The 15,588-nt window shown below is 37.6% G+C and overlaps 1 protein-coding gene across 1 annotated transcript in view; it reads left to right on the forward strand.

Annotated features, from left to right (window-relative positions):
- Positions 1-13,845, forward strand: part of gna11b (guanine nucleotide binding protein (G protein), alpha 11b (Gq class)) — a 53,187-nt gene extending 39,342 nt beyond the window's left edge. The window contains exons 3-7 of the mRNA XM_081374006.1: positions 1,082-1,236; positions 5,979-6,107; positions 9,177-9,306; positions 9,450-9,603; positions 11,494-13,845. Of these exons, the coding sequence (XP_081230132.1) occupies positions 1,082-1,236; positions 5,979-6,107; positions 9,177-9,306; positions 9,450-9,603; positions 11,494-11,684 (759 nt within the window). The 3' untranslated portion in view covers positions 11,685-13,845. The remainder of the gene's footprint in view (positions 1-1,081; positions 1,237-5,978; positions 6,108-9,176; positions 9,307-9,449; positions 9,604-11,493) is intronic.
- The last annotated feature ends 1,743 nt before the right edge of the window (positions 13,846-15,588 follow it).

Raw genomic sequence — 15,588 nt, forward strand, 5'->3', positions numbered from 1 at the left:
GTTTTACTCACTGTGATGGATGATTAAGGGAATTTAGCCTTTGTGTTTCCTCATATTTAAGTCATGGCTGGATAATTTCATGTTGCTAGTCACCCTGGTGTGCTGAAAATTTTAAATATAAAGGGAAATATGCGTCAGATATATTTTACTCATTAAAATTTCTAGGGGCACCAATAATTGTAGCCAATGTGTATTAGAGAAAAACATTTCATAATGTGATTTTCGGCGAATTCAAACGCTTTCTCACTTGATCTCCTGGTGCTGTGTAGTAACGGTGTCGCGTGATCGAACTCGTGCCACGCTGTCTAATATTGGTCCGAGCTAATAAACTCTCAGCACAGCTCAAAGAGAAGGTTTTGTTCTTCTTTCGTTTCGTTTGCCGTTTTTCATATGCAACAGAAATGGCAGCTCTTATCAGTTGGGCAACGTGGTGATGGCAGTGCGACCTCCAACAAAATTTACTTGCAAAGTAACTTCGAAAGGTTGCAAAATGCAAACATTTGGTCACAGTCTGGAGTCGTGCATTTCATAATTACTTCTGTTGTCTTTGAAATATGGTTAAACTGTATGTTAAAACTTCTATGTCATGTATTTAAATATATGATGTTGCAGTTTAGTACTTTGAAAATATATTAAATTCAAATGTTATGTGAAGTAACACACTACAGTTAAAATTATCATCTACTTTACATGTGCTTTAATAGGTTAGTCAACACATCAGTCTAAGTATGTATGACAAAAGGATTATGGATTTAAACATAATGATTTAAAATGTACTTTAAGATAAATCTTTTAATTTGACATTATTACAAAGTGCACTTTTTAAAAGTTGAGAAACAGTCATGAATGTGTACATTTTAAGTACACTTAATTGGCCTTTTATTTCATTAATATTGTATTGTCTTCAAGTACGTTTTATTTTTTATTTTAAATATACTTCTAATATTTGAAGTGCACATTCAGTACACTAAGTGCACTACTTTTTCACGTGGAATGTCAACTGCCCTATTGCATTGCTGTTGATTATCTATATTTTCTTCCGTTGTTTTTGTCTTACTCTTTTGATCTGTTCGGACCGCAGGCGAACGCTATGCTGGTGAAGGAGGTGGACATTGAGAAGGTGATGTCATTTGACCACCCCTACATTAATGCCATAAAGATGCTCTGGTCAGATCCAGGCATTCAAGAGGCCTACGACAGACGCCGAGAGTACCAGCTGTCAGACTCCACCAAATAGTGAGTATCATCTCTGAATATTGAATACAGTATGATTATTCATAGGGCTGTCACTTTAGGTTCGAAAATCGATTGCACAATCAATCAGACCAACCAACACAAGTTTCACAAACGAAAATAGGGAATCAATTTTAACGGCCTTCTCTCGGGGCGCGTCCAGCTCGTCAAGATACGCTCCCAGCGAACGCGTGTCACACAGCAACTGCAGGCTCTGACAAACACACATAACAGCGAATTATACGTCTGCATAATGTGTCTCTTTTTACTACAAAAATGTGAATTCTGCCATTATTCAGACACTCTCATGCATACAGATACAGATTCGGGCTACGGTCTACAATCACCTACGTAGGCGAAATTTGTTTGACATTTCTAATGGTAAACACAGCCATGTTGAAGACTGAGGTAATGTTTTTCATTTATGCTATGGCAGTCCACTCTGCTTATTGTTTTTCGAGAATGTTGCACTCCTGTTTGTCATTGTGCACGAAACTTAACACCAATAAGTCATCTGAAATATTCCTGACTTGTGCGCGTCTCAAGCGACCTCTTTACGTTCGTCCTAATGCCTGTTAGTTGTCCGTGGATTTGCCTATATTTGGCGTTTAAAATGGAAACGTCTTTAGACATGGAAAATCGATTCAATGAACACTTAAGTCTCAAAAATTTAACAAGATTTTTTCACAAAAGTGACAGCCCTAATTATTCATAATCATGTTTGTGTTTAAACCATGTCAAATCCCCTAACAATTAAAAAAAAGTCAACATACTTTCTTAACGCATTCCTGGTCATATTGTAAATGATCATTGGTGCATGTTATTCCATTGAGAAATGTTTGTTCATCTGGAAATCTGTCATCATCCATGTCATAAACTCTTATGTGGGGAAATCTTTAATCACTGATGATCTTGAACTGATCACTGAATCTATGAGAATCTGTGTGATTCATCAACCGGTGATTCAGACTGATTTTGTGAGCTAAATCAACTGATTGTTTGAAAAGATTTGATTTAAAAGGTCAGTCTGAATTATACTTCCTTGCATCGCTATTGCTCATGAACTCCGATGAATGAGAACGAGTTTTTAGTAAATAACTCCCACAAAGCAAAGCAATCATGTGACTTCAGAAGATTTACAATACGAGTCACATGGACAACTTTTATGGTGTGTCCTGTTTAGAGCTTGAAAGCCTGCATTCCTATTCATTGTAATTGTGTGGAAAAATGACCAATACAATTTCGAAAGAAAAAAATTCTCCTCAGTTGTTCCGTAAAAGAAAGAAACAACCGATCGTTGAAGTAAAAATGGATTGCCATTTTTGGGTGAACTATTTCTTTAATGCTAGCCAATATCCAAGATGTTATTAAATCTGGAAAAAGAAGGGGAACAAATCAATTTGTACTTAGAAATAACATGTCTTCCAGCTTGTACAACACACACAAATCAAGTAATCTCTCAAAGAACATGCTTCAGTGTTTCATGGTCCTTTTTCTGAATGAGTTTGTGTCCGTGTCTCTCTGATGATCTAATTGAACAGTTTGGCGGCAGTCAGTCTTGTCCTATTTCTTTTACTGGCCCAATAAAATATGGAGGCAGTGCATATTTCACCACATTAATACACACAAATGTATGAAGCTTGGAGTCGTTGGCATCATGTGAATCACACCCCCTGCTGGTTTGTTGGGGTAATACAGGTCACATCAGTACAGTAGAACTATACAAGATGTACATAAAACTAGAAACATACTCGTTTATATAATATTTCAATACGTTTCTGATCTTGTTCTGAGTCGTCAACCGTGACAAACTACAGCGTTTTACTAAATATTTTGCTTCAAAATGCAAAGGAATCAAAATTAATCAGTGGATCTTTTTTTTTAATGAACCAGTTCACACAAATGAATCAGACCTGTTCTACGAAAGCATGTTTGATCATTGATTTAATAGTTTCTATAGTTTATTTCTTCAGTTCTGTAGATATCAATTCAAAACAAGTACATTGTAGTTTAATTGGTAAAACGGGATGCAGATGGCTACATCCTATTTGGCAAGGCAAGGCAAGTTTATTTATATAGCACATTTCATACACTATGGCAATTCAAAGTGCTTTACATAGAAAGAAATACACATAATCACACAATAAAAGCAAGGAAAATTAAAACAGTTATTCAAAATGCTTTACATAGAAAGGAATTAAAATATCACACTATGGCAATTCAAAGTGCTTTGCATAGAAAATAAGCACAAAATTAAAAAAAGCAAGGGAAATTAAAACAGTTATAAAAGAAATTAAAAGAGATACATTCTGATATTTTGATAGTGATTGATATTCAAAATAGTAAGCAAGCGCTGCTTTGTTTTACGGTTTGTTTCTGCAGTCCTAGTTTCGGTTTCCCTTTTTGAATGATGAAAATAGACTATTGATGCCTGCCGATATAGACAGATATTTACTGCGCAGAACACACATGCTAGTTGACAGTCACCTTTAGTCTTTTCGGTGTTCAAGCGCAGCTTTTTGTCCGAGACGCAGCCGACGAGAGGCGACAACACAGTACGCTTTTATCGTCTCTAGTTCTTTTGATGTCGGCTCGGTGTGTTCTGGGCTTTATGCGATTTAAAGAGTAAAGTGCTACATATAATCAAGGCTGAGAATAGACCACAACGCTGCAGACAATGGCGACAGCCTTTAAGTCAAGTCATCTTCATTTATATAGCGCTTTTAACTATGTTGATTGTTCCAAAGCGGCTTTACAGTGATAATAGTCAAGTCAAGTCAAGTCAACTTTATTTATATAGCGCTTTTCACAATACAGATTGTATCAAAGCAGCTTCACAGTATTAAATAAAATAGTACATCAGTGTTTGTTTCTGGTGTAAAACATCCACGTTTGGTAATGCTGATCAATAGCACTGTTGAATCGATTAATCAAATTAAGTATCCCCAACTGAGCAAGCCAAAGGCAATAGGAAATTAAAGTAACAGAGATTGTTTTGGCTTTACAACAGCTCTAGAATAAAGTTATTGTCCAGCTAAAGTTAGATTGATTGATTCACTTCCGTCGCAACGATCATTAGGTATTAACTTATGGGCCGCTAACACACCATTCTAACAGAAAACTCTTAAGTTCTCTCTACGCAAATTTTAAAAATGCAAACCTGTGAGAACGCCAATGGCGTGCACACGCGTATTATGAGTTCAGTCTATAGACCTTATGTAGCCCCGCCCCTTTTCAGCGCTGCGCTCATTGTCTTTTGACTTCCGGTCTGTATTTTCACAGTGATTGTGCGTGTTTATTAATGAACGGCTCGTTTTAAAATATTCCCGGTCGACTGACATTTGTTAAATCATCTGCTTTAAACATCACAGTCCTCATGATAACTTTCGGTAACTTTACATTATGTAAATCCACTTCAAAAGCTAATTACTCCTGGACAGCAATGCCATAGAAATATACAGAGCGACCGCAAAAACGGAAGTTAAAAGACAATATTCAAAAGATGGCGGCGCCCTCGTTTCTCTGGCGCATAAGGTCTATAGGTATGCGCGTTTGAATATATATGTGCGCAGGCGTGTTGTCCTTCCCTACAAACCAACCCTCAACAAACTGCCCTAAAATGTATGATACCGAATTTTTTATCGCTTCCACGTAGCCACGCGAACCAGAATTATACCGACAACGCTTTATCTGTACAGAGGTAAAGGGAGGCCTTCACAGGGGAGAGTTGACACTTCAGGACTGCGTTGTCGTCGTGTCCAGGCGCAGGTCCTTCATCAGATCTGGATACGGCCTGGATGCGGCGGACTGCGGTAAACATCGGGATAAACAGAGAGACTAATTTAGCATAGACGCCAAGTACAAGTACATCAGGATTTATGGGAAGTGTTCCTGGTTCCGGCTGACCTAATCTATAGAGCCTAACATTGAATTATAGAAGTTTATAATGTATTATGTGAATGCCAGGTTAAAGAGATGTGTTTTTAGTCTAGCTTTGAACTGACAGAGTGTGTCTGCTTCCCGGACAATGTTAGGAAGACTGTTCCAAAGTTTAGGTGCTAAATAGGAAAAGGATCTACCGCCAGCAGTCGATTTTGATATTCTGGGTTTTATCAACTAGCCGGAATTTTGAGATCGCAATAGACTTTAACATTAACTTTCTGTATGTTTATGTCTTATCGCTGTTTTCCATGTCCGTAGAGTAAGAGTTACACGGCTTTTTAAAAATGTCGGGTGCCGTTGTTTCGTATGGCATGCGTTCGGTCAATCAATGTACACTTACGTCACTGGTAGTTCCTATAGCCCTGGTTTAGAAGTAGGAGCTTATTTAACGTTAGTTCCCCATAAACTAAAATCATTCCCAATTCCCATGGAGCAAACACACACAAAAATCAGGTACATCTGCCAATAGTTATAGAAACTATGAAAATGTTCCTCTTTAGCGAATGGTGTTTTTATTCTCTTCATTCTTCATTCAAATCAAATAAGTCAATAAAGAGATTTCTATTCGTCAGGAATATTAGACAAATAAAAGAACCTTAGTTTGACCACACACACAAAAAACAAAAAAACATTTGTCTTCCTTATTTAGCCGTTGTGTTCTTTAGGTTGTCTCACAAGACACCATAATAAGCATCCTCTGAGATCTGCTGACTGGGACGTCTGGAAACATCCTTTACCAAACCACCCGCTTGTGATATAAAGGGGTTAATGATGTTTTTATCTCTCTCCTTCTCTTTCTGTAGCTATCTAACTGATCTGGATCGTATCTCCGAGTCCTCCTACCTTCCCACCCAGCAGGATGTTCTGAGGGTTCGAATCCCGACCACAGGGATTATTGAATACCCGTTCGACCTTCAAAGCATCATTTTCAGGTAGAGGAAACAGGGCAATTATTAATCAGCTTTCATTTTGAAATTTAGGAAATGATTTTTTTTGTCCCACTGAATGTAGGTTAGCATCGAGAATACATCCACCACTGGAGAGTTATTAATATTTTCCTGAGCTGAAGACGACTTTCTAGTGTGTGACCTACAAAGATCCAGTCACACCCCACATCAGTTAAAGTCGACTTGGTTGTATTTTTCAAAAACCCACGAAACAATTTCCAGTTTTCTCTTGGGAGAGACACACTGTCGCCGGCTGAAGCTCACATTTAAATGAGTACTAAAAAGTTTGTGTATGTTTTTAAAGGAAGTATTTTATGCTCACCAAGCATGCATTCAGTTGGTCAAAAATACAGTAATATTGTGAAATGATATTTCAAATGAAAATACCTGTTTTCTATGTGAATATATTGTAAAATGTAATTTATTCCTGTGATCAAAGCTGAATTTTCAGCATCATTACTCCAGTCTTCAGTGTCACATGATCCTTCAGAAATCATTTGATGCTCAAGAAACATTTCTGATTATTATCAATGTTGAAAACAGTTGTGCTGCTTAATATTTTTGTGGAAACCGTGATAAATTTTTTTTTTTCAGGTTTATTCGATGAATATAAAGTTAAAAAGAACAGCATTTAAATCTTTTGGAACATTATAAATGTCTCCAGTGTCACTTTTGATCAATTTAATGCATCCTTGCTGAATTAAAGTATTAATTTCTTTAATAAAAAAAAAAAAAAACATTTGCTCGGTAGTGCATGCAGGGGCGTAGCAACGCTTCGCTTTTGAAAGATGACCATTATATTTTAAAGAGGTTTATTTCGCATGGCCGCAGTGTGTGTTGCCACTTAAAAGGACTTTTTAAAGGACTTGCCATCCGGTCGCTGTGGTTAAACGAATGCACAAGTGGTCAATTGTAATCCAACCATGATTAGCACTTAACAACTTCCGCAAATCTCATTTCTAGACAACATCTGAAACTTTGTATTGTAGACTTCTCATGTTATTCCTCCTTAGGGTGAATCACTTAGTTGTTGTCCTCATTTGTACGTCTCTTTGGATAAAAGCATCTCCTAAATGAATAATAGGAATGTAAATTAGTGAGGACTGACATCATATAATGTAATTAATATTCATGACCCAAGGGTGTGGCCTATGTAGACAAAAGCTAGCTAAATAAAACTACAGTTTAAACCAAAAGGAGTGTTTTCAAAAGAATGTGAACTAACGTTTTAACAAGAACATTTTTTTAAAGTGCGCTTTTTTCTGAATTACAGTAACTTTCATTGATTCATAGTTTTTGCAACAGCGTTTTAGGCATAATTATTGAACTTTCATGACAAATTTGCTATAAGTTTACGGAAAGTTTTCGTATCTAGTTCACCCACACATTTAAAATCTGTGATGCTTATGAAAGACGCTGATGAGATTCACAGCGTGTATTTGAATCGTTCCTATGTACGTGATATGAAAATTCATCAAAACACACACCAGATTATTCTGCCCTCTTTGCCATATTGACTCCATAAATGATTACCATCGGCTCTGTGGTTGTTAATCTCTGTAAAACTGTCTTAAACCCACACGCACCTCGTGTCGAGCTTCCCGGAAGAGAAAAAAAGTGCACACGGCCATCTCTCTATCTTTTCACATCTCTCTCTCTCTCTGTCTGTCCTCCTGCCAAAGTTCGCTAAGTGCGGAGTGAATGTGGAGACTCGTCCTACATTAAATAGCGTGTGTATGTTCAGAAGTAGGTCACCGAGCCCCTGGCTGAAGGAAATGAGGACGCTTCTATCTGAAGGAGCTTTATTTTGGGCAGCCAATCCTAGAGGGCTTCATTTATCAAAGGCCCCTCTGTGAACTGCTGGCTCAGGACTGGAGCTCTGACTCCACTAGGGGGCGCCGCGTGAACCCCGAAATCAGTTCTGGCTGCACACATTTACCATGTTACTGAAATCTAGGGCTATGGGTATGTTCGGAATAGCATGCTAGCATACTACTTTTATTGTTTGTGCATTATGCATATGCACAATGTTTATCTTTATTGACTAATTAGGTGATTGGACTCAAATGTTCACATGTTGCTGGATTTAACATGCAACATAATAAGGGTCAAGTGACAACAATGTAGCATAATACAGTTTGACTTTCTTTAAATAGTAGCTATACAGTATATATTGCATGGTATGCATAAGGTATTTTGTTATGTGTTTTGTTGCTGCATGCATACTCCATACTCAAGTGTATTCAGTACAGTATATGCATACATATGCTGTATACTGCCTACTATTTTTTAAAGAGTATGTAAAACTGAAAAGTGTGCATTATGCGGTGATAAACAACAGTACTATGCTTTTACTATGTAAAAATATTTTTATTTGCAAGATGATTCTTGGACTTGCTGGATTTGACATTCAACAAAATAAGGGTCAAGTGACAACAATGTAGCATACTACAGTTTGACTTACTTGTTCACATTATTATTATTATTATTATTATTATTATTATTTTAAATAGTGCTAGTAAACTGTATATATTGCATGGAATGGTATTTAAGGTATTTTGTTGTTGCATGCATACTGCATACTACAATGTATGCAGTATATGCGTGAATATACTATATACTGGCTACTATTTTTTTTAAAGAGTATGTAAAACTGAAAATGTGCATTATGCAAGGATAAACAAACTATGATATGTTGTAGATTTAGTACATCCAGCTGTCATTTCAGCAACAAAATATACTTAATCTTGCTTTTTAAATCCGAAACGTCTTAAAAAATAATAAAAATAAGTCAAGGAGGAGATAAAGGAGTTAAGATGTCGCTGTCTGTGAATTCGGCACACTTGAAAATGTAAATTCAAGTTGAGTCCATTGCATTTTGGGATACATATGCAGCGTGTTCTGGTTGTGTGCTGTGCATTTTAGCATGCTGACAAGGTCCTTCCATGCATACAGAAGATTTGCATACTGTGCACAGTATAGTCATGAATTATTGATGCATATAATGTCTTTAACCAATCAATAATGCAAATGCTCGCTCTCTTTGTTTCTCAGGATGGTTGATGTAGGGGGTCAGAGGTCAGAGCGCAGGAAGTGGATCCACTGTTTTGAGAATGTGACATCCATCATGTTCCTGGTGGCTCTGAGCGAGTACGATCAGGTTCTGGTAGAATCGGACAATGAGGTGAGCAGCTTTATTTGACTATAGACGTGTTTACCTTTACCTGTGGTTGTGTGTGTGTGTGTGTGTGTGTGTGTGTGGGTGAGTGTTTTTTTCACTGTGCATTTTGACATATATTATGATCCATTCTTTGTGTCTGTGTTCAGAATCGTATGGAGGAGAGCAAGGCTCTGTTCAGGACGATAATCACATATCCATGGTTCCAAAACTCCTCTGTCATCCTCTTCCTCAACAAGAAGGACCTGCTGGAGGAGAAGATCTCATACTCCCACCTGGTCGACTATTTCCCAGAGTTTGATGGTACGTCTTCTTCCCGTCGTACAGGGTTTTTCACATAGACTGGTTTAAAGGGTTAGTTCACCCAAAAATGAAAATTCTGTCAAGAATTACTCACCCTCGTGTTGTTCCAGCCCCGTAAGACTTTCATTCATCTTCGGAACACAAATTAAGATATTTTTGATTAAATCTGAGAGCTGTCTCACTCCTTCATAAGGCTTCTCTGTTATTGAAGCTTGCCAGCCCAGAAAAGTTACTAAAGACAATGTTTAAAATAGTCCAAGTGACTACAGTGGCTCAACCGTAAGTTTATCAAGCGACGAGAATACTTTTTGTGCGCAAAAAATATAACGAGTGCTGCGTTTCTGGGTTGTATGTCAGAATGCAGGCTCACTATTGGCCAGCATCACACGCATCACACACATGACCAGTGTCGGCCAATAGTGAGCCTACGTTCTGACAATAACAGAGAAGCCTTATGAAAGAGTGAGACAGCGCTCAGATTTAATCAAAAATATCTTAATTTGTGTTCCGAAGATGAACGAAAGTCTTACGGGGTTGGAACAACATGAAGGTGATTCTTGGCAGAATTTTCATTTTTGGGTGAACTAACCCTTTAATGCAGACAGTACCAATGCATGCGTGTGTTCTAGTAGCTGATGATATTATTAGCTTTTCGTTGACATGTTTGAAGGCGTGTAGAGCGTAACAGCAGTAAAAATGCTGTTCAAAATCTCAGAATTAATGTATTAACCTTTCAAAACAGATCTGCCATGAGTTCTTAGAGTTAATTGACAGAATAAAGCAGTGTAATTTCAACTTATTTAAGAAAATTGTTCTTAATAGCCAGATATTGGATGAAATACTACACTACTTATAACCTTGCAAAATTGCTAATTACAGAAATCGTTTTTACGTGGGTAAACATCAGGACATTTCAGATTTCCAGGCCTAAAAATAATCATGTAAATTAATGCAATCTTAAAAGGTCATGATATTTTCTATTGTCAGCACATTATATAAACTATACAGAGAGGTTATTTGAAATAAATTAATACTTTCATTCAGCAAGGGCACATTGAATTGATCAAAAGTGACATTAAAACATTTATAATATTATAAAACAACATATTTAAAATAAATTTTAAGAATTTATTCATTAAAGAATCCTGAAAAAATGCATCACATTTTCCATTAAAATATTAAGCAGGATTGAGTACTGTAATGTAAAAAATCAATGACTGTATATCTGAATCTATACTTGCCCCAAAACAATTGTTCTATTGTTTTTTCTCTCTCTTTTTTCCTGTTTTCCCTATGCTGCATAAGACATTTTTTTGAAAAATCATCAATAAAAAAAAGCAGCAACTGTTTTCAACATTGTCATTAATATTAATAAATGTTTCTTGAGCTGCAAATCATCATATTAGCATTATTTCTGTAGGATCACGTGACACTGAAAACTGGAGTAATTCAGCTTTGAAACAAGTAAATTCATGTAGAAAACATTTATTTTAAATTCTAATATTTCACAATACTATTATTTTTACTGTTTTTTCGATCAGCCTTAGTGAGCAAAAGAGGCTTTCAAAAACATGAACAAGTCGTACTGACCCCAAACTTTTGTATCTTCAGCAAGAAATCACTGTGAATGATATCTCCAGTCTACAAAGTTGTTTTTTACATCCATTTTCAGTATCACAAATGATGGAAAAAGCATGCGAATTCACTGATCGGTTAGCTTTTGCACTCTACAAATACTGTTTTGCTCCTAAACAAGCATTATAACGTATTTTTAATCATTCATCTTGTTGCCAGTAGGTTTGGATCAAGGTGAAGAACTCTTAATTGTGGGGTAAATAAACTCCTCCAGGTCTCCTGAAGTCTTTACTCCATGTTCACATTGTTTTGTAGGGCCCCAGAGGGACGCCCAGGCCGCACGGGAGTTCATCCTGAAGATGTTCGTGGATCTGAACCCCGACAGTGACAAGATCATCTACTCGCATTTCACCTGCGCCACCGACACGGAGAACATCCGCTTTGTGTTCGCGGCGGTGAAAGACACCATCCTGCAGCTAAACCTGAAGGAGTACAACCTGGTGTGAGACGTGACGTGTCCGACACCGCTCTCACAAATCAGCATAGAACAGGCACCCACAGAGCGTGCACACACCTACGTCCACAACACACACACACACACACATACACACACAGGCATCATGTACACCTTCAAAAACACACCGTTCTTTTCATTTCTCTTTCCCAGCTTCCAGAATTGTTCTCTTTCTGTCCAGCGGAATCGTAACGGACGTGTCCTGCTCATCGTTTATTTTTTTATTTGTTTGCCAAAGTCTGTCCGCTCAGCCCCGGCAGCTCTCGTCAAAGGCCTCTTTCCCTTTTATCAAATTTGACCACCGAAACGTGGCTTGGATTTGACAAAGGGCGTTAGACTCCGACTCGCCACGCGTGTTTCAAGGAAATGTTGGATTGGCGGAGCTACGATGAGAATGATCTGTGATGCGCTGGCCTGAAAAACTGGATGTGACGTTCCTTCCTCTTCCTGTACTATCACTCGCTCCAATCACGTCATCTGCTCCGAGTGTTTCTCGGGAATTCTGCCTGGATGAATGGAAAAATGTGGTGTTCACAGCCCTGCAAAAAGACAAATGACTAAAAAAAAAATAATAATAACATATTTACATACTTGTACATGGACACAAGGACTAGTGCTGTGGTGCCAGAAGTTCCGAAACGGATCCATTGGATCCTTCTAGAATTCTGAGGATTCCGGCGGATTCTAGAAATCCAGCGGGTTCCACTGATGGTGTGGAGAACCTTTTCACTCGCAGAGATGATTCTCTCGACGAGGCTAGTCTTCAACTCGCATCGATGAATGTAAACTTCATGTGAGAGCATCGCAAATGCAAAAAAAAATCAGAAAAAAAATGATAATGAACGAAAATAGTGTAAGAATGCCTATATAAGCAAAAAGCACGTGAGGGAGAGATGAAAATAAATAAATCTGTGTATATTGCTGAGATGATCATTTTAAAAACGTTTTAATGATAAGTAACTATAGCTTCTTCTACTGCAACAGAATATAAAGTAAATTATAAGAGCAGTCGAATTAATGATGGGTAAGAGAAAGCGTTAAGGATTTTTAAATGTGCGCGAAACAGGATTATACACATGCGATAGGTATTGTTCTGCAGATTTCCACATTTAGAGTTGAAAATTATTGCATTGCTTCCTTCCCCCATGGTTGTTATCTTTTATCTTTCTTCCCGGTTTCGTTTTAACTTCGCGATCTAATAAATTAGTGCGCGGTTAAAAAAATGGTTTGTTTTTTTTCGCTCATGAACAGATACTTTATCAATTCAGAATCCGGGCCGTAGACTCGCGGGTATAGTCGTCATCCAGCGGCCCAGATGCACACAATCCATTATTTGTTTATGCAGTTTTTTTTATTTTTTTTTTTTTATTGTCATAACATACATTTTTCGCTCAACAATTTCTGAACGAAATTCCGGTGGGAACGTGGGAGGACAAGAGTGGGGGGGACAGGAAAGCATTTATGCGCTGAACTTAATTGATTGTGTATATTTATATTTGTAAATACGTATACACATTATTGCTTATGTACAAAACGTCTGTGGTACACTATCTTTGGCAAAAAAAAAGAGAAAAAAAATCACTTTTTCGTAATTGTATATGGTTCTGTTGGTTTTCTTATGAATTACAATATTATTGATACTGTGATTCTTCGTTTTAATTTTTGATTTTTCTTTTTTTGGTCACTATGAATACGTCAAATGATATACACATAGCTGGTAACGTGTGGAGGACGAATGTGGTTTTAAAAATCAACGCGCACGGTTATGATGAGCAATAGTCTGAGAAAACCTAGAGCGTTTGGAAACATCAGAGAGGCATAGCGAAACGGCCTTCTCTGCGGTGTGAATGTTATATGAGATATATGAAAAATAAAAAATATGATTTTTAAGCAAAAGAAAAGATTAATTAAATAAAGAACGTTTTATTTATATAATTTATGGACCAGATCTGAAGTTGTTGATAATTTGAATGCTATTGTTTCCTGTTTGAAGCACTCCCATGTTATGAGACAGAAATAGGAGACTAGTGTCTGTACTGCTGTATAAACCTCCGTTATGGATAAAAATGATCAGTTTTTTATTTTATTTTCTATTTTATTTTTTTTCCCCAAGCACACAATATATTGTACTATAAATATATTTCCCTTACCACACTTTTCACTTTCCTACAGATCTTTTTATTGTTAAATTTCCAAATGATGTTTAGGTGAAGTGCTTAAAAACAAACATAGGAAATGTACCATATGAAAATAGACAGCTTTTTATTTGTGATTGAAGATCTATTTGGTCGACGCTTGCAAGTAGTGACTTTTTCTTTCGATTCTGATTTTATTTGAATTTCTTTCTAAATTCACAGCTTGTTTCCTTCATCGTTTATGTGATGCACAGATAGAAAAAAAAGTGTTCTATGGTTCTTTTACAGTTGATATTTTATACTGGTGATGTTTCATTCATTTTCATCAAGGGCTACGAAAAACCATGCCAGAAGCAATTGGTCACAGCTCAAAGTGTGATTCGGTATCAAGAGAAACGTCTCTTCTGTTGTACGTGATCAGTTTTACACCCATTCCACCAAATGCTCATGCATTATTCATTATTTTATCACTTTTGAGTTCATCACTTACCACGGTCATACTAGAGAAGCATTCCCAAGCGCTTTCTTGATGGATATAAAACCTGACGTGATATTTGTAAACTCGACCCGTGTGATTCAGTGTTTAAGTGGGGTTTGGAAATGTCACACCATTTTGTAAATCCTGCAGTGTTGTTGTAGTAAGTTAGATTTGAAGACACTGAAGCAAATCATGGCCATTGAGCACATAACCATCTAAAACATCATGTCTTACTCTAAAGTGTTCAAATGGATCGCGACAGTCGTCACGCCGCAACAGCTTGAGGCTGTCTACACTAGACGCGACAAAGCAACCGTTGCAAATACATTTGTTCTTCGTGTCAGAAGTTGCGCAGGCACTTTAACTATGTTATCGTTGATAAGGGAAGAAGTAGGCGGGAACTGGCGTACGATCAACATGAAGTTTAACAACAAAGAGCGAGTAAAGCGGCAGCCCCTCATGGACGACTGCCGCATGTAAACATAATAAAACACAACATAAATAGTCCAGGCCTGGTCCTCTGTCGTCACTCCTCCTTTTATCCTTCCGTTCCCACAGCTCTCGGCCCCGCCCTGCTTTCCACAACGTCAGAAATAAAAGGGGGCACCAGTTTACTGTCGGGAATGTTCTTGTCGCTCCAGTGTAGACAGCATCACTTTTTATAATGGGTTCTATTTGCTTTTGTCGTGTCGCGCCGCTCGCATCTGGTGTTAGTTCACTGCGACTGTCGAAATTATGGCTCTGCTCACTATGAGAACGTGTTGCTTTGTTATATCTGCGGTTCGAAGGCCTTCGATTGTAAGAAGGGCACGTTATTCGGCATAGCTTTGATTGTTCTTCATGCACTTTTTTTATTTTTTTTTATTTTGTGCCACAAGGCAAATGCCTAGAAACGCTTCGAACCGCGCGACCGTTTGAGCTACACATATCTATAACTGTGCCAGTTTTGACGTTCCCTCAAGAACCTCTACCTCTGTGAACCGTGTGATGTTTTTTGGGCATTTTAGGATTGGTAGTCACGTGACAAGCACACTTCTTTTGTCAGTAGGGCACAGTCGATGAGGTTTGTTCGTTTATTGGATCTTGCCAATGACCTGCATATATTTTGTATGCTTCGTACATTGAACACAGCAGTAAATCACAACCTTCCTCAGGTCAAATATTCTTCATTGGCCAAATTCCTAATTGTCCAGCGAGTGGTAAATTGAAAATAGTATCCGTCCCGCTGTTGGCAAGATAATTGTTCGCCTACGGCTTTCTATTTCGGTTCTGAAGTGGACAGG

Source organism: Scardinius erythrophthalmus (genome assembly GCF_964197995.2).
Source record: "Scardinius erythrophthalmus genome assembly, chromosome: 9".
In the NCBI taxonomy this organism is placed as follows: domain Eukaryota; kingdom Metazoa; phylum Chordata; class Actinopteri; order Cypriniformes; family Leuciscidae; genus Scardinius; species Scardinius erythrophthalmus.